Source organism: Canis lupus, chromosome 4 (assembly GCF_011100685.1).
Source record: "Canis lupus familiaris isolate Mischka breed German Shepherd chromosome 4, alternate assembly UU_Cfam_GSD_1.0, whole genome shotgun sequence".
Taxonomy (NCBI): Eukaryota; Metazoa; Chordata; class Mammalia; order Carnivora; family Canidae; genus Canis; species Canis lupus.
In genome coordinates this window covers 59715193-59741493 of record NC_049225.1, presented here as the reverse complement: position 1 = coordinate 59741493, position 26301 = coordinate 59715193, and the positions used below count along the sequence as shown (strand labels likewise).

The 26301-nt window shown below is 53.5% G+C and overlaps 1 protein-coding gene across 2 annotated transcripts in view; it reads right to left on the bottom strand.

Moving 5' to 3' along the window:
- Window positions 1–25547, bottom strand: part of CAMK2A (calcium/calmodulin dependent protein kinase II alpha) — a 64926-nt gene extending 39379 nt beyond the window's left edge. For both annotated transcript variants that reach the window (XM_038535043.1, XM_038535044.1), the window contains exons 1-3: window positions 25285–25547; window positions 9015–9109; window positions 2078–2137 (exon numbers count right to left, since the gene is read on the bottom strand). In XM_038535043.1, the coding sequence (XP_038390971.1) occupies window positions 2078–2137; window positions 9015–9109; window positions 25285–25346 (217 nt within the window). In that variant the 5' untranslated portion in view covers window positions 25347–25547. The remainder of the gene's footprint in view (window positions 1–2077; window positions 2138–9014; window positions 9110–25284) is intronic.
- Between the last annotated feature and the right edge of the window lie 754 nt (window positions 25548–26301).

Sequence of the window (26301 nt, the reverse complement as noted above, 5' to 3'; positions counted from 1 at the left end):
CTACTTCTCTGTGCATCAGCCACCCCACAGCCACCCCCGCCCCGTCCCCGCCCCCGCTCATCCTCAGCCCCCAGCAGAGACCTCGGCATGTGGTGGGGCCCCAGATGCCCTTGCCATAGGTGAAGGAAGGAGTGAAGGCCTCAATGATGGTGACGTCGGTAAGGCGGGTAGCTGCCATTCCTGAGACTTTACCACAGGCCAGGCTTGTGCTAAGTGCTTTCCTTGCAATTTCTCATTTAACCTGCCCAACAGCTGTAGAGGGTGGCTGCCTACCATGATTACCCTCATGAGCCTGTGCACGCTCAAACACCTGGTGAACAGCAGAGCTGGCATGGGCCCCAGGTGCAAACCCATTCCCTCAACCACCATGTTAAATACCACACCCCAAACTGGTGACTCAGAAGAATGAGAATCGTATGAAGATTACATTTTCAGGTAAGGTTGTTTTGTGGAAAGGTGTAGATTAAGGAAAAAGAGGAACAGCTTCATGACGATAGAGCATTTACCTCGGGACTGTCACAGTGCTGTGCTCTAACTAATCACAACCCTATGAGGCGAGTATCATTGCCATTCTCCAGATGAGAAAACTGAGCTTCAGAGTGACTCAGCAACATGTCCGGGGTCACACAGCAATTAGGCCACAAACCTAGGATTTGAGCCGCAGTGTGTCACCGCAGAGCCCATAAGGGACCGCTCCCCATGTATAGCGGGGGTGGGGCGGTGAGAGGGAGAAGGAGGCAGCATTGACCTGAGTCAGCTGCAATGTGCAGCAACACACACACTTACACACACACCCTCCCCGCCTCCTTCCTCTGGGGCTGACAGCCTTTCTAAGAACCATGGAACTTGGTAGTCGAGATCCCTCACAACGCCTTCCATCACACAGCTGGGCAGGTGGAGGCCCCGAGCAGGACAGGAGCTGCCCAGGGCCAAACAGTGAGTCTGCAAAGCCGGTCAGGGATCGGGGTCCAGCCAGGGCTGCTCCCCAGCAGCCGCCTTGCTGCCCCTCCTCTGATTCTGGCCCTGGAGCCTCTGGCTGCTGTTTGCACAGTTCTGTTCCCCTCCCTGGGCACAGGGAAGGGGAGGTGCCTTTTGGGTATAAATAGCAGATGGAGATGCTTCTCTCCAGCAGGAGAGTTAACCCTTGGGGCTCTGGGCACAGAGATGCCTCCTTCCCAAGGGCAAAGGCGTGGTGGCTGTCAGAGTTGGAATATTCCTTAGAGAACACCTAGGCCTTGCTCCTCAAAACATGGTCTGTGAACTAGCAGCGCTAGCATCACCTTGAAGCGTGTCAGACGTGTGAAATCTTGGGCCCCACCCAAACCCACTGAACCAGATCTACCTTTTAACAAGATCCCCCAGATTATGCAGAAGGCATCTCCTCGTGAAGATGGGGGAAAGTGGCTCAGAGAGGGCAGGGCTCCTACCCAAGGTCACACAGCCATTCCCCAACAGAGCTATATCTAGACTCTATTCTTCCTCCCGTCCCCACCCCACCCCCTCCAGCCACTCTGCCTCAATGCAGAACCTTGATGGGCAGGGATGCAGACCCCCCAGTCATGCATGGGAGAGGCAGGGAGGCAGGCAGTGATGCATGGTCAAGGCCCGGCCTCTCCCCTGTGGGCTGTGCTCACTCTACCCCTGGGGCAGGGGCCACCTTGGAGCCTGCCACTGGGGGCAGGGGGCAAGCAGGCCGCTGGTCTAGGTAGGTGGGCAGGCCACAGTGCCAGGCTGACTCGGTTTGGGGTAGGTTTGGGGAGTAGGCCACTATGGTCAAGGCCAAGCCTGGCCTATTTTCGTCTCTCTCGGAGCTTCAAGAGTTTTCCTGAAACAGCTTTTCTGAAGGAGGCTGCTGGCAGCGTGGGCTAGGAGGAAGGGCCCCTTCTTCACCACCCCCCCACACCAAGCTGGTCTCTGAGAAATGTGGAGACCATTAAAGGCACCCCCTTTCCCATCACTCCTGCCACCATCCCCAGAGAAGAGAGCAGCTGCCCTCCTAGCCCCAAACGCCCACCAGCTCAGGCAGGGCACAGGGCCAGGCTCTACCCACACCCCCCACTCGTCCCCCACAGCTCACCTATGTTGGGGTGTTTCAGCAGGCGGCAGATGCGAGCTTCGCGCTCCAGCTTCTGATGGTCTGAAATACAGATGCCCAGGTGAGTCCCAGGTGAGGGAGGAAACTTTACCCACTCTGACCCTGCCTCTTCATGGTCCCTTATGATCTGTACACCCCAGGGCAGCCCCGGACCCCATCTGGGTAAGCTCGCCTTTCTGGCCAGGCCCCTGGGTTCTCCAGGAAGGCAATAGGATGCAGCAGAGGCCCCGAATAATGGGGAGCAGGGTTGCAGTGCCTCAGAAGTCCCTTCCCCTCTCCAGGCCTTGGTTTCCAGGGCTCTCAAGTGAGGTGCCTCCCTGAGCCCCATCCACAGAGCCTGGAACACCCCCTCAGGGCAGATTCCTGTGGCCCCCGCCTCCAGCCCTTTCCCTCACAGGGCACTCCAGCCAGACTGAACTGCTAAATGGCACTTCTCCAGACCCACCCCCTCAGCCCTCTCGCTTGGGCTTGGGGGCCTTCACCCATGTGGTTCTCTCGGCTTAGAACTTTCCCTCTCAACCTCCCACCTGTCCTTCACTGGCCATCACTCACTCACTCCTACCTATTCTAATATACCCTCTCCTGGCAGCCTGTCCGAACTGCCAGGGTGGTAAGGGCCCCTCCTCTGTGCTCTCAGGGCCCCTGGACAACACATGCTACTTTGTCTCATGGGTATCTTTACCCTTAGGGGCAAGAATTTGGTCTCTTCTATACCCCTGGCATCTTCCCAAATGCCTGACACATAGTAGGTACTCAAGAAATAATTGAATTAAAGAACAAATCATTGAATGATGAACCTTTCTAGCGGAGTGCATATTTTCTCTACAGGAGAGGAATTGTATTAACTCACAGAGGCCACCTCCCTTACAGAGTACTCCAGACCAGGGACACTGAGAGCCCCAAAGAATCTGCAGGGTACAATCTGTATGTGGCCGCATCGGGGCTTACCCAGAGCTCCCACACCTGCTTTCCAGGACTTTTGTCCAAGCCCCCGGAGAGAGAGGCCTTGTTCAGGATCTGACCCCATGGTCTCCGACTCTGAGGCTGCTGGGAGCAATCCTACTCGTGACCCTCTTCGGTCCTCCCAACGACCCTATGCTGTGAGCACCACTGCCCCCATTTTATGCACTTCTCAATTTCCCTTCTGGTGCTTTTCTCACAGTTTCATAGTTAATGCCCTAATTTAAAAAACAAAAACAATACAAAGGGAGCCCATAGAAAATTTACCATGTGCCAGACACAGTGCAGAGCACCCTTATATCCATCTCAAGGTCTCACAACGACCCTTTTGAGGGAGGTGCTATCACATTCTGGCTTCACAGAGGAGGAAAGAGAGGTTCAGAGAAGCTAAGTACCTGGCTCTGAGTCACACCTGCAGTGATCAGAGGAGCCACACTTTGTACCCAGGCAGTCAGACTCCAGGGGTGAGCTTTCCTGTGCCTCCATGCCCTGACTCATCGCCACCACCTCCACCTGCCCCCAATTTCTGAATGGGAAAATCGGGGGCCCTAGGAGGGAACTCACATAGACATTCAGAAGCAGAACCAGGACAAGAACTCCCGTCTCTAAAGAGCCCCTTCAGAGTGGGCAGCCACCAAGGAGGGCAATAAGGACGTAGAGAGCCCCAGGCCTCGTCCCCAGGCAGCCAGTTTTCCTTTCCCCGCCCCTCTATTAGAGCAATCACTGGCCATTCTCCACAGGCTGCAGAAGCCAAGAGCAATCTTGAAATGTGGCTTTTTTGTCAGCAGAGCAATTAAGTTCAATCCTCTTTCCATAGAGTAGAAGCTCAACTCCCCAGCTGAAGGTGGGCTACAGGCTGGGGAAGGGGAGGATATGGGGGACATGCCCCTGGCCCCCCTCCCTCCCAGCCTCCTTCCACATCCTCCAGGATAGCAGGTTGCCAGTTCCCACACAGGAGGGCTGCCGAGGGCTCTCAGTGGACTGAGGATGGCTGGATTCCCCGCTGGCCCGACACCCTGTCCCTCACCCCACCATCCCCAGCAGAACCAGAAACCAGGCCGGTCAAGCGGGGCCTATCAGAGGGGGTTGGGGGCCTTCTGGCCCAGGTTGTACATGCAGGGGATGAGGGATCCAAATGCAGAATTCTGATGTTTTCGCTGCCGTGTGAAGTCACCCAGGAGCCCAGTTAAGCTGACAGCATTGAAAGGACACGCTGATCACAGAGCCTCAGACTTGGGCCTGATGGCCAGCCCTCGCTGCTGGAAACGCCAGGAGCTGTTTTTATAAACCTGGCAATCATCTTGTGCATCGTCCAATCACACTGCATTGCAACTTCCAGTGCTAAAAGCATTAATTTGTTGAATTTATGTAAACATATATGTTATCCAACAGTTTTTGTAACTCTGAAATGTTTTTGTTTTCTGACATGCCTCAAAGAAAGTAAGGACTGTGTTTCTCTTGACCTCTGAGGCCTTGCTCTGTTATGTAGGTAAGGAAATTGAGGCCCAGTGATAAGGAACAGCCCCATTATCAAAGTCACTCAATAGGGTACATTAGAACCCAGATCCCTGGGGCGTCTGGGTGGTGCAGTCAGTTAAGTGTCCAACTCTTTGTTTTGGCTGATGGTGAGATCAAGCCCCGCATTGCTCTGCACTCAGCACGGAGCCTGCTTGAGGTTCTCTCTCTCTCCCTCTCCCTTCCCAGCTGTCTCTCTCAAATAATAAATAAATCTCTAAAAAATAAAAACTCAGAGCTCTGAGGAACTACTCCTAGATGCTCCCCTGACTCCAGCCAATAGTCTTCTGCAGCCAAAGACATCTTATTAAAATGTGAATTAGATACTGTCACTCCTCAGCATCAAACTCCCCAATGTACTTGAAATCCAAACTCCTCACCACAGCCAGCCAGAACCAGCTGGACCTGCCTCATCTTGGCCTTGGAGATTCAGCCACAGTGGCCATCTTTCTGGCCATAGGCACACCAAGTCCCTTTCCACCTCAGGCCCTTTGCACTTGCTGGGCCTTTTGTCTAGAATGCTCTTCTCCTGGGTCTTCTCATGGCTGCCTCCTTCTCCTCAGGCAGATCCAACACAACATCACCTCCTCAGAGAGCTCCCCTGGCTGTCTTATCTAAGTGTCTCTCTGGCCCCATCACTTCCCCACTACCCTGTGTGGTACCTCATTGCTACCTAAAGTTACCCAGCTTATGTATACGTTTAATGTTCTTTACAGTCTTCCTCCCTACAGAACAGGTGCAATGAGAGCAGGACCTTGTCTGTCAGTCACTGCCATACCCCAGGGCCCAGAGGCTCTAAGCAGCTTGTCCAAAGTTCCATCACTAAGCAATGGCAGAGCTGGGATTTCAACCCATGTTCATAAATGCTATCCTATATTGCCTTCCATTCTCATAATTAATTGATGAAGCAATCAATTCAGCTCAATATAGTCCCACAACGGTGAAAGGCCTGACGGATGCCTCCTGCCCAGGTACCTGGGAGGATTGCCCTGATGTCCACTATGGTACCATGTGAACCTTGTCCCTCCTCCTTGGGGGCGGGCCCAAGAGCTTGGCAGTCAAAGGCGAGTGAAAGTAAGGTTCGGAGTGAGGCTCCTAGGGCCAGAGAGTGCCAACAGGGCAGGGCAAGACAGAGTAGAGCATGAGGGAAGTGCCATTGGACAGCCTGGAAGGCTCTGCCTGCAGGGCAGGGGCAGGGGGAGGTTGCATGGGGAGCCCTCCAGCGGGCAGATGGGCAGTGGGGCTCTGGCCAGAGGCAGAGTAACCAGGGGAAGAAACAAACCTTCAAGTCTTGGAAGAGGAAATGTCCCCATCCTCTAGAAGGCCTCAACAGGGCTCCTGATCCTGGGAGGTTGGAGAAATAATCCCAAGGGCCAAGAGTGCCAGGCAGGGGTAGGGAGTAAGATGAGGAAGATGGGAAGGATCTGTCTCCCTGCCCCCTTCACAGCATGGACCTGAAGCTCAGGGGCAGCCTGAAGGAGCTCATGCGACGCTTCTCAGCCCACGTCCTGGGACTGGTTGCCTGGGAGCTGAGGAAGTGACCCCTCAGCACTCGGGTGGACGGTGGGTACCATGGAGGCCTCTGTACCCCCTGTGACTTGCTCCTGGCTGCACCATTCACATCCACGTGCCCAGCCATCCCTAAAATGTTAATGATCTTTGTGTGCTGGGTGAGGATCTGGCTAGGAAGCCTACAGAGCCCCTGGCAGGGAGTTATCCCTGAGCTTGGACTAGCTATCATAACCGCTGATGGGATTTTTTAAATGCAGGAGCTTGGCCTCACCTATTGACTCCAACCCTCCAGGGTGGAAGTAAGGCAGCTGCATTTTTTTTTAAGGCTCCTTGAGGGGATTTGGCAGGGCTTGAGACAGGCAAAATTTTTACTTTCCATCCCATGCCTTTGACTTCTTGGAATTGTGTGTACTATGAGCCTTTTATTTAAAAAGAGTAGTTTTAAAATACATGCCAAAAAATCTCTTGGGTTGGGGAGCCACTCAGCCAAAGAAGAGGCTGACCCGGGTTGGGGAGGGGAGCCACAGCTCCCTGGTGTGAGGGGAGGACTGACACCCTGGGTGGGCCAGGCCCCCACTGGGAGCCGCCAGAGTCACCGGGAGTGCCAGCAGGAGAGGCTTAGGGTATGTTGCCAAATATTCAGCATCAAAGTGCTCCCCACCCCAGGCACCATGAGTGGCAAACAAAGAAACCTGCTAAAAGCAGCTCTGCTCCTCCTCTCCCGCTGAGGGGAAAAGCGTTGGCAGTTGGCAGACTTCTTTGAGAAGGTTCCCCTGAGAACCTCCCCACTCCCACCCTTGACACTCACCTAGGCCTGAGCCACCTCTCTTGAAGGATGTCAAAGCCTCTACAAATTGCCGAAGACAGAGGACTTGGTGATTTCCTCCTGGCACGGCCCAGTCTATACTGCCCGAGGAAAGCTTAATCACCTTCCAGAAAAGAGGCAATGCCCCTTCCATTGTCCCCCTTATACATCTCTCTTTCTATCAGTGTGTGTGTGTGTGTGTGTGTGTGTGTGTGTGAGAGAGAGAGAGAGACAGAGACAGAGACAGAGACAGAGACAGAGAGAGACAGAGAGAATATGAGGCAGGTGGGGGGTGGGTTTGCTCTGAGAGTTCAGAGAACTGGCCCAAGAGCTCCAGCATCCAGGGAGGACCTTGGCTCCTGACCCTCCCTCATTTTGAAGCAACCTCAACCAGTCACCCCAAGTTGTGGCTCTCATCTTGCCCCATCTGTATCACAGCGGTTGGGACATCTCCTTTGATCGCTAGAGACATAAAGCAGAGAAGGCTCCAGACTGCCACTCGTCACACAGTAAGCAGGGCAAATCCCAGCATCTGGACCTAAGGCAGAGCTCCTGCGGCCTCCCTACCCACCCTGGCTCCCTGCCTGCTTCTGGCTCAGGCTCCAGACTTTTCCACAGGTGTCGTCCTTCTGCACCAGCTTTCATGCTGAACGGGTGCCATCGCGGCCCCAGGCCCCCAGAGAACCACCCTCCACACACCTAGCCTCTTCTCCCTGTAGGACACTGGCTGCTTATGGGGGAGTTCAGTAGCTACGAGGAAGCGCTGGGCTCCCAGAAACACTGAGCCAGCGAGATGAAAGGCAGCAACGCTGTCCAACACGGGGCCTGCTGGGAGGCCTGCGGGGGACCGTGTGAACATCCTGTACCAGCCTCGGTGAACCCCATACCTGCTGCGCCCCAGCTCAGACACAGCTGCCTCCTGTGCCAGGTAAACACCTGGACACTATGCCATCCCTGCATGTGACGTCTCCCATGCTGACCCTAAACCGGCAGGATTTCCTCCACCCCAGGGGGTCCCCGAGGCAGCTTAGACACTCTTCAGAGCCGGGATTGGATTTTTGAAGATAACCTTCCCCAACTCACTGACCGTGGTTACTATCATTACTGCTCTAACCACATGCCAAGGGCAAGAAGCAAGGCTCCTGGGCAGGCTTTCCAAGTTCCAATAACCACCCAGATCACCAGGGTATCTTATTAAAATGCAGATCCTGATTCCTTAAGTCTGCCAACAAGAATTTGCATTTATAACAATCCCCTGATGATGCTGACACTGCTGGTCTTATTACAACTTCCAAACTGGAATTACCTGGAGATTTTTCCCAAACCCAGGTCACACCCCACACTGACTAAGTCACCACTTCCAGGGGTGGGGCCCAGGCATCAGGAGTTCTTGAAGCTCTCCAGGGGTTCCAGGGTGCGGATGGGTTTGGGAGCCACTGTTCTAGGGAATATTTAGGGATGAGACAGCAGACTGGGGTGGCTGAAACAGAACGTACCTGGAGTTACTGGACAGTGATAGAGTGCTGAGATGTGTTAGGTGCTGTCCTAGGTACTGGGTATAACAGGGAATGAGACCTATCCTCACCATCTTGGAGCTTATCTTCAAGATGCATGTTAAATACGGGACCAAGCCAGTAAGTGGGATAAGTCCAGGTTGGGGTAAAGCCACAGATAAGGTAAACAGTAATGACAGATATACAATGAGGGAGACACCCTCAGATTTAGGGATCAAGGAAATCTCTCAAAGAATGTGACATTGAGCTGAGACCCGGAGGTTGAGAAAGGGCCAGCCTTGTAAAGAGCCAGGTAAGGGAATGGTGGGTGCACAGGTATGGAGATGAGAAAGGAAGCAAGTGGCAGAAGAGCAGGGAAAGGAGTCCCACCTGGCACCTTACCCTTCACCTGAGTGGGAGAGAGAGCGAGCCTGGCCTGAGAGGCTGTGACCTCCTGCCTAGATCCCCCAAGGAAGGAAAATGGAGGGATCTGTTCTCATAATACCCACAGGAAGAATGATCTCTCCACTGCAGCATCACCTGGGGACAAACCCAGGTCCCGGTTCGTTCTAAACCAAGGCGTAGAGGGAAGAAGTGCCCCAGAGGGTGGGCACGGCATGGATCTGCCACCTACCTCTGGCTGAGAGCTTTTTGGTGTTGATGATCTTAGCAGCATACTCCTGGCCAGCCAGCACCTTCACACACCTGCGTACCACTGAGAAGGCTCCCCTAGGAGGACAGAGAAGGCAAAGGAAGTAAGGAAGCGTCCAAGGGAAGCATTGCTAGGACATGCCAAAGTTCATGCATCTGTACCATGCTAGCTAGGGAACCCTCCTGCAGGGCTGCTTAAGCTCCCAAGGGCTGCTGTGGCCTGACTCTGGGACAGGGCAGGGCTGGAGACCCAGGAAAACCCCTGCTAGCAGATTACGAGGGCCTTGGCCTCATGAGATGAGCCTCCCAGGGTTGTAATAAGTTGGGCTCACCAAGTTCTAAAACATCAGAATCTTCTACCCATTTTCACTTATATTCCACTGTACACAGTGTTCTGCTTTGACCAGTTAGTCTTTATTCTTACATTTAAGTTTCTTATTGCCAAAAGAACGCATTTTATGAGAAAAAAAAAAACTCTTCAAAGTCAGTTATGCCATGCCTTGCACAAAATGTGGTGAAATCTAGAAAAGAGTGTGTGTTATCCCTCTGTTTATTCCTGAACAGAGGGCAATGAGGGCACTGGGCACTTCTCACAAACTTTCTAGTGAACAAAAGGTGCCTATTCTTTTTTAAAAAATAAAATAAAACATAAATATTAAAAAAAATAAAAATAAAACATCAGAATTACGTAGTGTCAGAATCACAGAATCCAGGTCTCTGAAAGATTTTAGTTTTCCATTCTTTGAGTAGGTAACACATCAACATGGTTCAGAGTTCAAAAGATACAAAAATGTAGATAGTAAGAGGTCTCCCTCTCACCCCTGTACCCTAGTCTCCAAGGTCCCGTCCCCAGGGACAGACGGCATTATCAGGTCCATGAGCATCTTTCCACAAATACTCTCCCCCACACAACAGGTATGGCACTTTGCATGCTGTTCTGCACCCTCCTTTTTTCAGGAAATATTTTGCCGGTACTCCTTCCATACTGTAATATGAAAAGCTCCTCATTATTTGATGTCCTATAATTTACCTCACCAGTGCCCTATCGATGAGCAATTAGGTTAGTTCAGTCCATATTACAAAAAGTACTGCAATGACTGATCTTACATGTGTGCATTAGAATTACGTTGCCCATGCGTGCATGTGTCTGTGGATAAACTTCAAGAACTGTATTATTAGGTCAAAGGGTAGGTGTTATTGGTAATTTTGATAGATGTTGGGAGATTATCCATCTTAGAGATTGTACCAACTGACTTTCCCTAATATGTGAAGGGACCACCTCTCCCCTGTCCAAGGTGTGTTATCAAACTTTCTTATCTTTGCTAGAGAGACAGGTGGGAAATGGTGACTCAGTGTATGCTTGATCGTAATTCTCCTACTGAGGCCGAGCATCTTTTCACATGTTTTAAGAGGCTCCTGGGACTCAAAGTATTGGTGGTTGGAAAAAAATTTGGGGCGAGGACTGTGAGTTTCAGTGCTTACATGGGTACATTGATTATTGCCATGTGGAATGTGGCCCACTTCCCAGATTATTCAATTTTTCTTTTTTTAAAAGATTTTATTTATTTGAGAGAGAGAGAGAGAGCATGAGTGAGTGGAGTGAGAGGCAAAGGGAGAAGCAGACTCCCTGCTGAGCAGGGGGCCTGAGGTGGGGCTCAATGTTGGGCTGGATCCCAGGACCCGAAGACCACGATCTGAACCAGAGGCAGCCACTTAACCAGTTGAGCCACCCAGGCTTCCCAGATTGTTCAATTTTTCAATAAAGCCTGAAGTCTGGCTACTTATGTGAAATTTCCCAATTTTTAAATACTGGCATCTTATTCTAAAAAAAAAACAAAACAAAACAATTTGACCATAGTGTCTCGTCAGAAAACCAAGTGTGAGGGTGAGATCTCACATCTCAGAACTATGCCATACCTCCTACCTCAAAGGTCATCTGGTGCAACTACTTCATATCACAGAGGAGGCCCCTACAGAGTTGGACACTGACTGTAGTCACTGCCATTAGCACCCTAACCGCAGACTAACGGCAAGAAGCAAGTGTGTGGGCAGGTTTCCTCAATTTTAATGTGTATATGAGTCACCAGGGTGTCTTATTAAAACACTGATTCTGATTCCTTAAGTCAGGAGTGGAGCTCAAGACTCTGAGCTCCACTGTAGCTTAGTGTAGACGGCTTACATAGCTAGCCATGGGCAGGGCCAGGCCGAACTCAGTATTTGCACTCCCCCACCAGGGGAGCCTGCCACATCTGGGTTCCTGACACGGCCATGCCTCATCACATCCTCCAAACTTTGATCCCCTATCCTGAGCACGAGGGTGGGTGCAAGCCCAGGAAGCCTGAAGGCTGGTACAGATGCCCTCTCTGCACACACCCTGGCATGGTGTCCCTCATTTCGTGTCTGAGCAGCATGAATGGAGCAGATGGAAAACTGGAGAGGGATGAGGAAGAAAGAGCCAGGTGGGTGCATGAGACCAGGAAATGTCAGAAAGCACTAGAAAGCATTAGACTATCCACTGGCACTAGAATTCCTGGGCAAGTGGATAGCCTCACACAGCAATGGACATTCCCTGGGGTGTGCACCCTTGCTGTCCTTCCCCCACCCCACATGCCCCAGGAAAGCAGCAAGACCTGAGTCTCCCTCCCAGAGGAGCCTCCCTGTTAAGGACTCCCTCACCAGTGCTCCCAGAGCACTCCACCCTTCCCCATCTCCACCCTTCCCCACCTAGCCCAAGATCCTTTGGGATCTCTCGTCCTGTTTGTCCCTCCACCTGACGGTAAGTTCCTGCGGGGCCAGGACTTTGACTTTCTTCTCCACAGCCCTGTGCCCCGGTGCCCAATGTCTGCTACCAACCAATAGGGCCTCCATGAATGTTACTTGTAGAAGCAAGAAGCAGATTGAGTTCACAGTGAGAAACATAATGACACAGGGGAGTGGATTTTACAACAGGGTGTTGGGAATAGGAACAGGAATCTGAAGAAGGTAGGGCATAACCGGTCTCTCTCTCTCTCTCTCTCTCTCTCTCTCTCTTTTTTTTAATATTTCACCTACTCATTCATGAGATACACACACAGAGAGAGAGATGGGCAGAGACACAGGCAGAGGGAGAGGCAGGCTCCATGCAGAGAGCCCGATGTGGGATTCGATCCTGAGCCTCTAGGATCAGGCCCTGGGCTGAAGGCGGCGCTAAACCACTAAGCCACCCAGGCTGCCCTACAACCCATCTCTCAAAGGTGCCCACCGCACCCAGACAGGGGGATGGACCCGAAGGCCTTCAGGTCCCTGCCCAGCTGGAGGCCATGATTCCCAAAGGGCCCAGGGGAGAGAGCATTTGAAGTGGCCCCTTCTGGGAAAGGTTGGAGAGCTCCTGTGAGAGCAGGAGCCTGGAAGGAGAGGCGCTGTAAGCTCCTGAGAGCAGAGGCTGGGTCTTGCCTCACTCCCCAGCAGCTAGCCCATGTTTGGTCCAGAGCTGGAGTTCAATTAACGTGGGATGGAGGGATGTAGGGGTGGTGGGAGGAAGGCAGCGAAGGAGGAATGGATATAATTTTTCCACTAAAGAAACAAATTCTAAGTAAAAAGTAAATAATGAAGTAAAATAATTCCATTCCAAGCAAAGATCTTAGACCAATGGTTATCAAACCAGCTGCTTTGGAATCCCTGTGGGGATATTAAAAAAAAAAAAACACACACACACACACACACACATGCCAGGGCCCTACCCAGACTTAACCAAACCAGAACCTCTGGGCAGGGGCACAAGTGATCTGTATTTTTGTTTAACACACGGTCCAGATGATTGTTTCCTTCCCGCCCGCCCTCTGGGGAAGACCTGCTAGATGCCCTGACATCAGCACTGACGGTGCTGTCACACGACACTCTATGCAGGGACGCCTGACAGCCCCATGAACCTGGGCTCTGCCCAAGGAGCTGAGGACCTAAGAGCCACATCTATAAAACAAGAGAAGGCTCATTTGCTAAACTTCCTTCTCGGAACACAATGCCAAGCTTTTGTATAAATCTTAGCTTCTAACTAGGAGTCCCTTTTTAAAAAGATTTTATTTATTTATTCATGAGAGACAGAGAGGCAGAGACATAGCCAGAGGCTCCCACGGGGAGCCTGATGCAGAACTCGATCCCAGGACCCTGAGATAATGACCTGAGCTGAAGGAAGATGCTTCACTGACTGACCCCCGCAGGCACCCCTAACTAGAGGTTCTAACTAGGTTCTATCATGGGGAGGGAAGCTCCAGGGGCCATGTACCCACTGAAGGACATCCTGTGCCTCTGAGAGTAGGTATGTGCATTTTTTTCTGGGGCAAGGATGCATAGCTTTTAGCAGCTGCTCAGAGGGAGGAGTTTATCAAAACCAGTTCAGAGCTACTGATCCAGAGGGCACCAGCCTCTCAGGTACCCAGAATGTATCCTCCTTTTAAATGGGCACCATTAAGGAGAAGGAGAAGCTCCTTCTCGACCACTGCAGCACTGCAGAGCTGGAACTAGGATCCCCATTTAACAGATGGGGAAACTGAGGCTTCAAGCAAACAGGAATACTCCTAGTGGGTCTGTGAAGAGGATCCAGGTCCCCTGCACTTGTTCTTCAGACTTCACCAAAGGCAGGAAAGTGTGACCCTCAAGATCAGGGGTTTCTGGGCTCACAAAGCTCTGTAGTCTGATTGTGACATCCTCAACTGTGATACTGAACTTGACACTTCACCTCTGTTTCCTTCTGCAAAATGGGGGCGATAATAGCATCTTCCTCCTGGGTTTGCTGGGGAGATCAAGGGAAGTAACACAAGCGAAACACTGCCCACAGTGCCAGGTACATAGAACATGGGGTGAGCAAAAGACCCAGGTCGGGGAGCCCCTCTTTCTACCTACGCAGCCTCAGGTCTCCATCCACAAGTGGGGAGGTTCATCTCTGCCTGCCATAGTGCTGGGGGTCAGGGGGATGGGGCCAGGGGCAGAGGAGAATCTGCAGCAGAAATGAGACTAACCTCCTCTCTCTTGTAGCTTTTGCTTTAAAAAGGCCTATTTCTGTATTACCATCCTGCATGAGCAAGTGGCCACAGCCTAGCAGCCTTGGCCAACAACAAAAAAATCCAGCCTAACCTTCCCACAGCCCTGAGATGACCAGGTGGCCTGCAGGTGACCAGGCAGGAGTTTGGAGACAGCACAAGGCAGAGAGGAGAGGAGAGCAACGTAGGGAGCTCAGGGTGGAAGGGACTGACGGGGTGCGGAGAAGGAGTGGTCCTGAGAGAAAGGGATGAGGTCTGCATGTGGGAACCCAGTGTGAGTGTCCCTGGATGGGTTCTGGGAGGGTCTACGAAGGTGTTCTTGGGTTCCAAGCGGTCAGGAAGGCATGTCTGCCCATGGCTGTGCGTGAGCGGCCCAGTCAGTGCCCTGCGTATGTGATTCCATGAGGCTCTGGGTGTGGCAAGGCACAGGTGCATCACCCTGGGTATGAAATATCTATCCACGTCAGCAAGCAGGTCACGGAGTGTGGGTAGGGAAGGGTGTGTGTGTGAGACAGACAGACACTGGAGGACCAAAATCTCAGCCCCCAGCCCTTGCTGGGATGTCGCATGGGCCTTGCTTTCTTTCTCCACAACATGGGGATGCGGGTGGGAATGAGGCTAAATAGTACAGACCCCTTTTCCATCTGTAATATTCTATACCAGGACATTCTGTGATGGTGGAAATAATCTGTGTTGCTCAGTGTGGCAGCCACTAGCTTCATATAGTTATGGAGCAATTGAAATATGGCTAGTAGGACTGAAGAACTGAATTTTTGACTTTATTTCATTTGAGCAGCCGTATGTGGCCGGTAACCACCATACTGGGTAGTGAAGCTCTGTGAGGATAAGAACAGGGCCCCCCCAGAGTTCAGATCGTGGTGCAGCCACTTACTGGCAAGCTACTTAACCTTCATAAGCCTGTAAAATGTAAATCAGCATAGTACCCACCCTGTGCAGTTGTTTCAGGGATTCAATGAGATATAATAAGGTATGCAATGGGTTTAGCACAGTCCCCGGAGTCTAGTAAATGCTCAAGAAACAACGCCTTTTATAGGCATCATTATCTACGAAGTGATGAGAACAGCTGGCATCATCAGAAACAAAATGGACCTTGTTTGCCAAGCTCGGGGAAGAGGAAAGCCAGGGGAGGAGGTGGGGGGGCCACGGTGAGGAGGGGAAGGGGCCGCTCCCCTATGTGTGGGCACTTGCAGGCACGGAGGCCCCACCCTGCCCTCCAGCAGACAGATGGAGAGGGCATGGGGAGGGTGGGTCCAGCACGGCTGAGGATGTGGGAACGTGCTAATGGGCCGTGAAAAGCAGATTCACACTGGGAAATTGCTTTCTGGCTGCCTGGCAGTCCCGGTGTCCTGGGAGTTGCTGGCTGTCAGCCCGCAAGGGGGCTCACCACTCTCTCTGGCCCAAACAGCCCAAGATGCTGACATGGAAGCCAGGTGAGCACTGGAGCATCCGATGGGGGAGTTGGAAGACCTGGGTCCTCACCCAGCTTGGCCACCAGCTTGCTTATTCTCTGGCCCCTCATTTGAAAGATGGGGATGAGGACCCGCAGCCACACTTCCTCCTGGGCCATTTGGGAGAAGTGTCTCCTGCACAGGGATGGGAAGAGTTTCCTGCTACCCAAGACTGCCTCTGGCCAATTTCCTCTAAAGTAAACCTCCTCACCTTTACTCTGAGCTGCCCAGAGCCCAGGGCAGACCCCTGGGTCTCAGCAGATGGAAGACTGTTTATGGGGGCCTTCTGGAGACAGCACAGTCACCAAGCCCACCCCCCTCCACTCTGGACTCCTTAAGGATCTGATTGTCCGGGGTTCTGACGATTATTAGGGTCTTCTCTTCACTGGCCGCTTCCTCACACACACACAGGTCTCCCTTATTCTGAACAAACAAAAAAAAACATCCTGCTCCCCCCAGTTTTTAAAATTAAAAACCAAGAACCTTTCTCTCAACCCAGCAGCTTGGTCCACTTCCCTCCTCCCTCTTTGCTGCCAAACTTCCAGAAGAAGTGTCCGATATCTGCTGCCTCCTCTTTCCACCTCCCACGCTCCATGAACCCACCACAATCTGGTGCCCACCCCCGGGCTCCCTGGAAGAAGCTGTGCCAGGCCTGCCCACCCCATGCCCCCCCCCAGCCCCTGCAGCCCCAACGGGCCTGATCCACTTTGCCAGCCCCACACTAGGCAGCAACCGGCCCCACGGACCTCAGACTTTGAAGCCTGTCCTCCCTTTCATTTCTAGGTGGCTGCACTCTCCCTGGCACCCTGCCTTGCTTTCCCTACCTCCTCTCCCGCCAATCACTGCTCCCTGTTCTCTCTCCACTGCCCTCTTACCACTTCCCTCCATCCCCACCACCTGGGCGTCAGCTGGGAATCCCTGGGGAGGCTCTGGGTGGTCACGAACACACCTAAAATTTAAATGAAATGATTCTATGTCTGTGCATTATTTTGGGCAGAGGATGCATATTTTCCATCAGCTTCACAAAGGTTTCTGTGATCCCACTGCCCCTGCAAATGGTAAAAGCCACGGACCATCACGTAAGATTGAAATCTGCTTCTCTACAGCCCTTTCTCTCTCCAGAATTCCAGTCCTAAGTTTCTTTTTCAATTTTTTTCCCAGTCTTGAGTTTCTAGCCACTCACCATCTTGCCTGGATGCTACATGGCAGGCAGCTCATAATCAAAGTCCAGTCTCCTCAGGAAAGTCTCCCCACTCTCGATTAAGATACCTAAGCATTCTACCTCTCTGAGATGAGCTGGGGTGATTCCAGAAAGTTCCTGGTGAATGCAGGCAGACCTGTTATCTGTGAGAGGATTAGCATCCTGAACCTCTTGATGGTCAGAAAGTCACAGCCCAGGTTAGCTGATCTGATTACTCAGCAGAGAGCAAGGCCTAGGGGTAAGGAAGCCAGAGCAGAAGGAGTCAGAATGCTCTGGGCTGGCCCCCAGAGCAGCTCCACCGAGGGGCCAGGGTGTGGGCTACGTGTGGCTGCATGAGGAGCTCCTATGCCCAGTAAGATCTTCCCATTGAGGTCCACCCTTTCCCCATTTCACAGATGAAGAAATAGGCCAAGACCCTGAACCCAGGACTCCCAACTCATTGTCCATTGCTCTCTCCAGTACCCATACTCTCAGATCAGAGGGGGCCCTCACCTGGGATCCACAGATGGGCTTTAGGGCCAGAGGGGTCTGTGGGAAATAAGATACACATTATGTAGGTTGTCGTTGAGTATGCGTTTTTCGGGGGGAAAGTGCCTGTGGGTCCTATGAGATTCTCTGAGGGCTCCTAGATTTCCAGAATAGTTAAAAAGCTGGAGTCAGATTTGCTGAGAAACAAAAGGGATATCCTGTTTCCACAGCATCCACCTTCCAGGGCTTTGAGCAAATCCCTTCACCTGGTTGGCCTAAGTTTGCCCATCTGCGAAATCAACTGTGGCTCATTTTTAAACCCGCTCTTTCTTCTTATGTATTTCTTTTCAAGCCGCAATGCCCTTTTATTTTTTTTTAATTTTATTTATTTATTCATGAGAGACACAGAGAGAGAGAGGCAGAGACACAAGCAGAGAGAGAAGCAGGCCCCATGCAGGAAGCCTGACACGGGACTCGATCCTGAGCCTCCAGGATCACAACCTGGGCCGAAGGCAGGCGCTAAACCGCTGAGCCACCCGGGCTGCCCGCAATGCCCTTTTAAAATAACAAACAAAACATAGCTATGCAGATCCCCAAATGGCAAGTAAATCAGAGGACATAGAGACTGTGGGAGCTAGAGACCCCATTGGTTTGTTTTTTTCTCTTTTCTTCCCAGTTCACCACAGCACTACTGCCCAGAACTCCACAAACTACAACGTTTTACAGCCAGAAAATTCTAGGGCCTTATTACTGTAACCATACATCTCCCTCCTCCCATCCCCGGCTGCAGCCACCCACTGCCAGGCTCGAGAAGATGCTGCGGGGACTCAGTGTCTTTGAGCTGTCCTCCACCCCACAGGCCTGCCCTATGCCAACCCAGCAGAAGTCTCGTGGGGGACACAGAAGGCCTGGGAACCGGAAGATTCTGTTTGCTGCAGGGAACATTGAACCAACAGAAGTCCCAACATATTTCTTGTTTTGGCTGCGCACAGGTTTTCTTGAATGGGTTACAAAAAGGGAAATTGGAAAACCTTCAAAGACCTTGGAGAAGGACCGGAGGAGACAGAGCAGGGGGGACACGGAGGGTCTGCTTTCTTCCCGGGCTCCATGCACCTGCACGCCCTGAGGGCTTTCAGAGGCCCAGAGAGAGAAGCTCCAAGGGCATAAGAGGGCCAAGCACCAGACTGGAAAGGGGCTAGAGTGCCCTATTCTTGCGTGTCATTGGCTTGTGTGACTTCGGGCAGGCCCTGGCCCTCTTGGGCCTGAGTTCTCCATCCGTAAGACAGAAGAGCACCCTTCACTCCAATGTTCTCCGTGAGACAGGATATTCTGGCCCCTAAACCATCTCCCACTTCACGCTTACGGCATCGCACCGGCGAGGGCAGGAGGAAGATGGGGTGAGGGAGGACTTGAGCGGGCGCACGCCTGCTGTCAGAGCGCTTCCTACCTCCCGAGGCCTGTCCAGCTGGGAAGGGGGGCGGCGGTGGAAGGGGAGCCCTTCTGATAATTCGGAAGTCCTGCCTGTGCAGAGCTGAACTCCGCCTCCGTGGTCCTCTATACACTTTTGGCTCTGCTCAGGACATGCCTGCGGAGAGGAGGGAAGAGGACACCCCCCACCCCACTCCGCGGGGTCCCTTCTTCCCACTCGAGTCCTCAGCTCCTCAGTTTTCTCTACTTGACTTGGCTCCCAGAACTTTACCACCCTGCCTGGCCCCCTCTTAGAGTTGATCTAGAAACAGTTTTTAGAATTCCTTCTAGGCCCTAAGCATCCAAAAGTTGGGGGCAGGCTGAAGAAGCCTAAAAAGAGTAGGACCCCCAGCTTCCCCAGGGCAGATGTGCGCCATCAAAGTACACACCTCAGAGCCTTTGCCTTTGCTGTTCCCATTCCGAGGAACACTCTTCCACCCTCTCCCTTCTCGTTCATTCTGATTCAACCTCCAGCTCCCCGGTGTCACCTCCTCAGGAGAGCCTTCCCTGATACCTAGTTGTGGTCTCTGCATCTCATAGCTCCATGATTGTGCTCATAGTCCTTATCTAGCATTTAAATAATAACTTCCGGCAGCCTGGGTGGCTCAGTGGTTTAGCACCTGCCTTCAGCCCAGGGCCTGTTCCTGGAGACCAAGGATTGAGTCCCATGTCGGGCTCCCTGCATGGGACCTGCTTCTCCCTCTGCCTGTGTCTGCCTCTCTCTGTGTTTGTCTCTCATGAATAAATAAATAAAATCTTTAAAAATATAAATAAATAAATACATACATACATACTTCTGGGGGCACCTGGGTGGCTCAGTGGGCCAAGCGTCCAACTCCTGATCTCAGCTCAGGTCTTTTTTTTTTTTAATATTTTATTTATTTATTCAGGAGAGACACACAGAGAGAGGCAGAGACATAGGCAGAGAGAGAAGCAGATTCCTCGTGGGGAGCCTGATGCAGGACCTGATCCCAGGATCCTGGGATCACGACCTGAACCAAAGGCAGATGCTCAACCACTGAGCCAGCCAGATGCCCTTTAGCTCAGGTCTTGATCTCAGGGTTGTGAGTTCAAGCCCCATGATGGGCTCCACGCCTGAAGTGATTTCATTAATGTCCGCTTCCCACTAGGCTATGAGCCCCAAGGGGCAGAGACTACATAAATCTTGCCTGTGGCACCTCCTGGGCATGGCCCAGGGCTGGAAGCAGAGAGTGGGCTCAGGAAATACTTGTTGCATAGATGCCAGAGTCACAGACATGTTTCTCCTTTTACGTGACCCAGAGGCCTTCAACCATTTCTGGCACAGATGCTTTGGGGGCAGTCACACCCTGCGAGGACTGGAGGGCCTGGGCTGGGCCTCAGCAGGGTGGGGGGCTTGCTCTGGGGGCTGTGCCAGCCTGGCCTGGGGTGTCAGAGGAGCTCAGAAGGGCGGCATGCATGCAGGAGAGGGTGGACTGTGCCACAGGGACCCGCACAGAAAGAGGGAAAGGCAGGGTTGGGGAGCATGTCCTGTGCTGTTCCCACTCTGAGGAACATGCAGAAGCCCAGTCAGCATCATTTTGCTTTCCCTGTACTGGGGGGTAGACTTGTGCTGGATGCCCTGTGTGTGGGAGCCAGTGTGTGTGTGTGTGTGTGTGTAACAGGATGCGGGCATTGCATCCCAAGGTTCTGCCCTTGCCTCCTGAGAAGGCCAGGTCCTCGGACTGCAGGGCTGCTGGCAGCAGTGTCACTGTGTGCTTGTGCAGGGAGGCAGGCGGGCAGGAGGGATGCTCGGCAGAGTGTCAGTGTGTCTCAGCCTGTGTGGGGGTGGCTGTGCGGGGGTGGAGGGCTGCGGCATGCACCAGAACATGTGCGTGCCTGCCGCTCGCTTGGATGGCTTGGAGGGGGAGGAAGGAGAGTCTGTCCCCTTCCCTGTTCCTGCCACCCCACCCCCACCCCACCTTGAAGACCTACCCCCCCCCCCCCGCCCCCAATGCCCCGACTTCCCATCCTTGGCCTTTGGCCCCTGCATGTGATCTGGTCCCCTACCTCGACTTTAACAACCTCTCCCTCTGGCCTGGGGCTATTTTTCTCTGGGTGTTGGTTTCACCATCCAGGTTATAAATAGACAGTGTATTGGTCCTTCCAGTTCTGACGTTCTGGGAGTCTAAAGGGTAGCACCTCTAGTGGGGCATTTTGGCATCTGCAGAGTTATTCTCATCCCCATTTCACAGGTGGTAAAGTTGGGATCCTCACAGGGTGGCCCAGTCAATTAGAGGCAGAGTCATGATTAGAAAATAAGCCTCAGCTCAGCATCCTCTTATCCACAAGGCCATGGACCCCTCTTCCCTAGTAGCGTTCCTCAGACACAGCAGCAAGAGGGGTCCCTCTCAGGAGCTATCTCCCGCATATACAGGGTGCTGGACACCTGCACCCAGACCCTTCCACCTTCTCAAGCCTCAGCCTGCTCCTCTATCAGATGGCAAGTAAGCTCTCTGCCCCCTTCAGAGCTAATGAATGGAGAGGTGCCCCAATGGCCACAAAGCTCTGTGAATGTGAGAGGCTACTAGAAGCAAAATGAAAGCACACCCTCGTCGTTGGGTGGTACATGGGTGCCCAGGTGTTCTTGCTCCCCAACATTACCCCACTGAGTCTCCTGACAGCTCAGCCAGAGAAGGATGGGATTGCTGAACACATTTGACAGATGTTAGAGCTTGTATCCCATGAGAAAACCAAAGCACCTGGGACCCTGGGACCTCAGTGTGGGGAGCAGCCTCTGGGCCCCAGGTCCCCCAGCCCAGGCCCAGATCTTGATATACACCTTGGGGGTAAGAGCGGGCAGGAGGCCCCGGAGCCAGCTCTCGTCCATCCCTCGGCCCCCTGGGCTGGCCCCTGGAACCCCCATCCCCAGCTCAACACTGCCCTTGAGTCCATTTCAGATCCCAGTTTCTAGAGAAAGAGTGGGCTGCACTCTCTCCCGTCGCCCTCCCTCCCTCCCCCTCTCAAGTAAAATCTTCCAAGGCTTTTTCTGTACAACTCGGTGATTACACAGGCTGCAGGGCAATTCTCTGCCTCCCTAACCTCTCCTGGAAGTGGGATGTAAAGCCCAGAGAATGTCAAAGGCTGGAGGAGGCCTCCTCCTTCTCTGCCTCCTGGAACCTGACCCCTTCCCCCCTCCCATCCTGGCCTTCGGAGAAGGTGGGTTGTGCCAGGAGCTCTGGCGCAGCTGCCCAGACCCACTCTGACCACGAAGCTGCCATTACTGCAGCCTGCCTCCGAACACGCTCCTGTGCTCCTAAGGTCTGGCTCTTTATTTCTCTCATCTCCTGGGAGAAGGGAAGGTGGGGGTCAGGGAGGAATGAGTGAGCTAGTCTCTGAGTTCCACTTCAACCTTCTAGGAGACCTGGAATCAAGACCCTGGCTTACCTGAATCACATGCTGCAGTGGGACCTTTGTCCCTTAGCATCAAGGGCCCCCAGAAGCCCCTGTCCAGGGCCCGAACTCTGGACCGCACCCCACCAAGCTGGCTGCCCAGCAGGTGAGAGAAGTGCATCTGCTCTTACATCCATAACCAGCCCTACCCTGGGTTCCTAGGAGGCCTGCAGTCACAAGCCAGGCCTCACTGAGTAGGATGCCAGGAAGCCCTTGACAGGCACACGCCCTGCTCTCCAGCTGAGCAGCCCAGGGCCCTGCAGAAGGAGGGCCGAAGGCTCCGCTGTCAACTTGGCAGGACCGACTGCCCGGCCCTGGAGGTAGGCTCTTGGAATGGGGGCTCAGCTTCTGGGTGGTGACTGCAGTGTCCCAGCCGGCAGGGACTATGGGTTCACAGTTGAAGGCTGGGCCCTGCTAGCATTTTCCTGACTTATCCCTACAGAAGAGGAGACGGGTCGGGCTCCTCCCCCAAGCCAGGCCAACTCCAGACAAAAGGTAAACATGTGGCAGGCCCCAGCTGCAGGCTTCAGCCTGCCTAGCCCTCTGACAGCTATGATCCCAGCGGCAGTTCCTGCTGAAGGCCCACTGTGTGCCGGGCTTGTCACCATATCTTCACGCGTGCCAGGTTATTTCATCCCCACATTTTATCTCCAGACCACAGGGGTAAGGATGCCATCATCTGGCCAGCGTCACAGAGATATGGGTGGCGAGCTCCAGAGCCTGGGCCATGTGCTGGGTGCTGCCCCTACTTGCTCCACTGGGCGCCTGGCCTAAAGCTGCCATGCAGAGCAGCAGCCCCGCTGCTCAGCGAAGTACCCTGGCCTTTTTAACCAGTCAGTGTTTTTTAACAGCATCAGAAGCATGAGGCCCCCTTCTTTCCAGAACAAGCATCCTTAACCCTAGGCCCATCCATTGCCTTCCTAACGTCCTGCAAGCTCCTGACGTTGCCTGCAACATTTTCGTAGGCTTGTGAGTTTCTCTGGAGGATGTAGACTTCGACTTTCATCAGATTCCTGGAGGAGTACACGACCTAAAAAAGGTTAGGAGCCCATACGGTTCTAGAAAGAAGAGGTCTGACATCGATCAGACATGGACCGGCCAAGCCTGCCACCCTCGGTTTCCTGTCGTGGTCACACCAGGGCCCCCTGTCCCCTGGAATTCTTTCCCTGCCCTGGTCCTGGCAGGCAGTGGGGTTGAGAAGGTTCGCGAAGGCTCTCTGCACCAAGTCGCCCCCACAGGACCCAGTCTTCATGATATCCATCTCCTCTTGGGGCAAAACATCACTTTTATTTTCACTTGAAGTGCCTGAGTCACATCTCAACTCCATTTCACTGCACTCTGTGACGCAGCCCTCCCAGCACCGAGCCTTGGTCATCCCCTGAAAGGCAGCTCCCAGCTAACCAGGGAATCCTTGCATTCCAGTGGGCACTGGAACCCCACTGAGCAGGGGCCCTGCACGCTCCAGCAGACAGCTACCGCCCACCCTGGCCCCCAGCACAAAAACACACTCAGAGACACAGAAAGTCTGAAGACAAGAGTGACCACACGTCTGCACATGAGTGTGTGTCTGTACAAGGGACCTGGTGTGTACCTGTGAGTGTCAGGGTAGCCTGCTATGCGATTGTGTGTGTGTGTGTGTGTGCAGGCAGTCTACTGTACACAGCCGCAGGCCCACCTCCCACACATATGCAGACACCAGCATGAGCTCACACATGCCTTCAACACCCACACTCCTACCAGAGCCTTTGGCCCAGGCCTTAACACGCATGCACATAAACCTTCCTGTGTGCATGCACCCCCCCATTCCTCATACAAATGTACATAGCCAGACCCTAGAGGAACACCATCGTGCCCAAGTCCCACTCCGGCATCCTTGCGCAGACATATTTGCACATACCCAGACCTCACACACATTTTTCTGCTGACATGCACACAGCTCTGAACTGCCATACATGTGTACACACAGTGACGCATATTCACACCTTCACTCCCATGCCATCCGGCCAATGGTACCCCTTGGGTCACTTGCACATATTCACACTTGCAGGCTTTAAACATGATGCACACACCGGCACCTCCTCCTGGTGCACACACGTGAACTTGCATACTCTTTCATAGCACGCAAGTGTACCCTAGAGTCAGTCCCTACACAGCACACATCAAAATGCACACCTGCATGTGCATATCCGTACCTCACACAGGCAGCTACTAACAGGGCCCCTCTCCCCTGCACCCCTGCTGCTAGAGCAAGGACCACCCTGGGCACTGGAAACGCTTTGCCCAAGGGGCAAAATCTGCCTCACAACTGTACCCCTACCCTGATCCATCTCTGGAGCCTCCACAAACCTAGCTGGGGGCATCCAGAGTGTTCTCCTGATGCTCCACAACCTACTGGGCTATGCAAAGGGGCTCTTCTGTCCCCCCATCCTCCCACCTTTCTCTCCACACCAGTCATCAGGGGCATAACATGAGCTCTGGGGTTGGACAACTTTGCCAGGTACCATGAGCCCCTGCAATAGCAGTGCTCCCCCCAGCTTGCCTGATTGCCCCTCTTTGCCTCTCAACACCTAGGAAGCCCCATCAGTCCCTCGCTTATTCACCCCTGCTGCTGTACTGATGCCCTCTCCAAGAGAAGCTGGGGGGAGGGAAGAAGGGAAGGGGGGATGGAGGGAGGGAGGGACGGAGGGACGGAGGGACGGAGGGAAGAAGGGAGGGGATGGGCTTTCAGGAGAAGTTGGCTGCTCTGCACCCACACCATGGGTGCCTAAAGTCAAGAGGAACTACCTGGGAGATGTGAACTCTCTCCCACCAGAGGTGTCCAAGTTAAGGCCAGATGGACACCTCAAGAGAAAGTCAGCAGGGGGTTCTGGCCCTGGACTCAGCTGACTGGGAAGATCCTTCTCTAACCCTGAGTTTCTGAAAATCTGTGTGTGCCCAGACATGTGCTCTCAGGGATGTGAGTGTGTGTATGTGTTTGTATACATGCGTGCACACTGGCAGGTACCATCAACCCTTCACCCCTACATGCACAATCACCCAGCCGGCCTTGGCACATCTGTGCACCCGCAAACATGCCGACACCCAGCTCTGGGCACTCTGCACAGTGTCCCCAAATGCATGCAGCCTTCTCCCTGTGTATGCACAGGAAGCACGCAGGTGCACACCCCCTGCCCGTGACGCTGACCCCCTGCACCCTCCAGAACTCTCTGAGGTGCAACTCACTTTCCCAGTTCCTCGAAGAGCTGATACTCTTCTGTGAAGCGGGTGCAGGTGATGGTGGCCATCCTGGCGCTGGGCGAGCCGGCGAGGCGTGTGGCCAGAGGACCAGGACTGGGGCTCTGCTGCTCTGCTCCCGGAACCGGGGGCCACTCGCCTGCCTGTGCTGCTGAGTGCGAACCGAGAACCAGCTTGACTGACGAGCCCGGGGCTTCTGAGCAGGGCACTGTGGCTGCTCACAGCCTCGCGAGCCTTCGTCAGCATCCAGGTCCCCATGGCAACCACCTCCGAAACGCCCTGTTCCCGTTGCCGGGGTAACTGCCTCCCCAACACCTGCCTGCCTTCCACTGCGAAACCTGCTCCCGGACGCCCTGGCCCTAACCACACACAATACTGCAGGCCCATGTGGGCCCAGGGCGGGGCGACCCGGCACCCCCGAGGTGATGGACTGCAGGAGGGGCTCGAGGAGGGGGAGAAGAAGAAACTTAATCTACAAGTGATCTTCTCTCTTCCCACCTCCCCCACCTCCAACTGTGGGTCCCTTGTAGCAGACAGGATGGGATTAAGTGGGGCAAAAAGGCAGTTACCATGGTAACGTCCAGTGGGTGCCACATTCTGGGATGGTCCCCAGGAAAGACAGGATGCAGTTACCCTGGCAACTTCATCTCCTCTGGAGAGACAGGTATTGCCCCGTTGCCCTGGCAACAGCCGGGTTCTAAGGTTTACAGGAAGCGATAACTAATTCATTGGGATCTCTCTCCCAATGGATCACTGTAGTCTGTAACTGTCTCTGCTCCCCTCTATATTTTGTTCTTGCCTCTGCCTCTGTCTTCCTTATGTCGCTCTCATTCTCTGCCACCTTGTCCATCATGCTGGCACTCTAGCTTGAGCGACAAGTGCAGAGGGGACATCAGGATTCTGGAGGGAAGTGCCCTGCCTGCCCGCTCACCCCCACCTCTCTCCTCCATCCCGTGCCCCCAGAGGGACCATGGAGATCTGGCCTCCTGGGGCTCATGTCCCAGT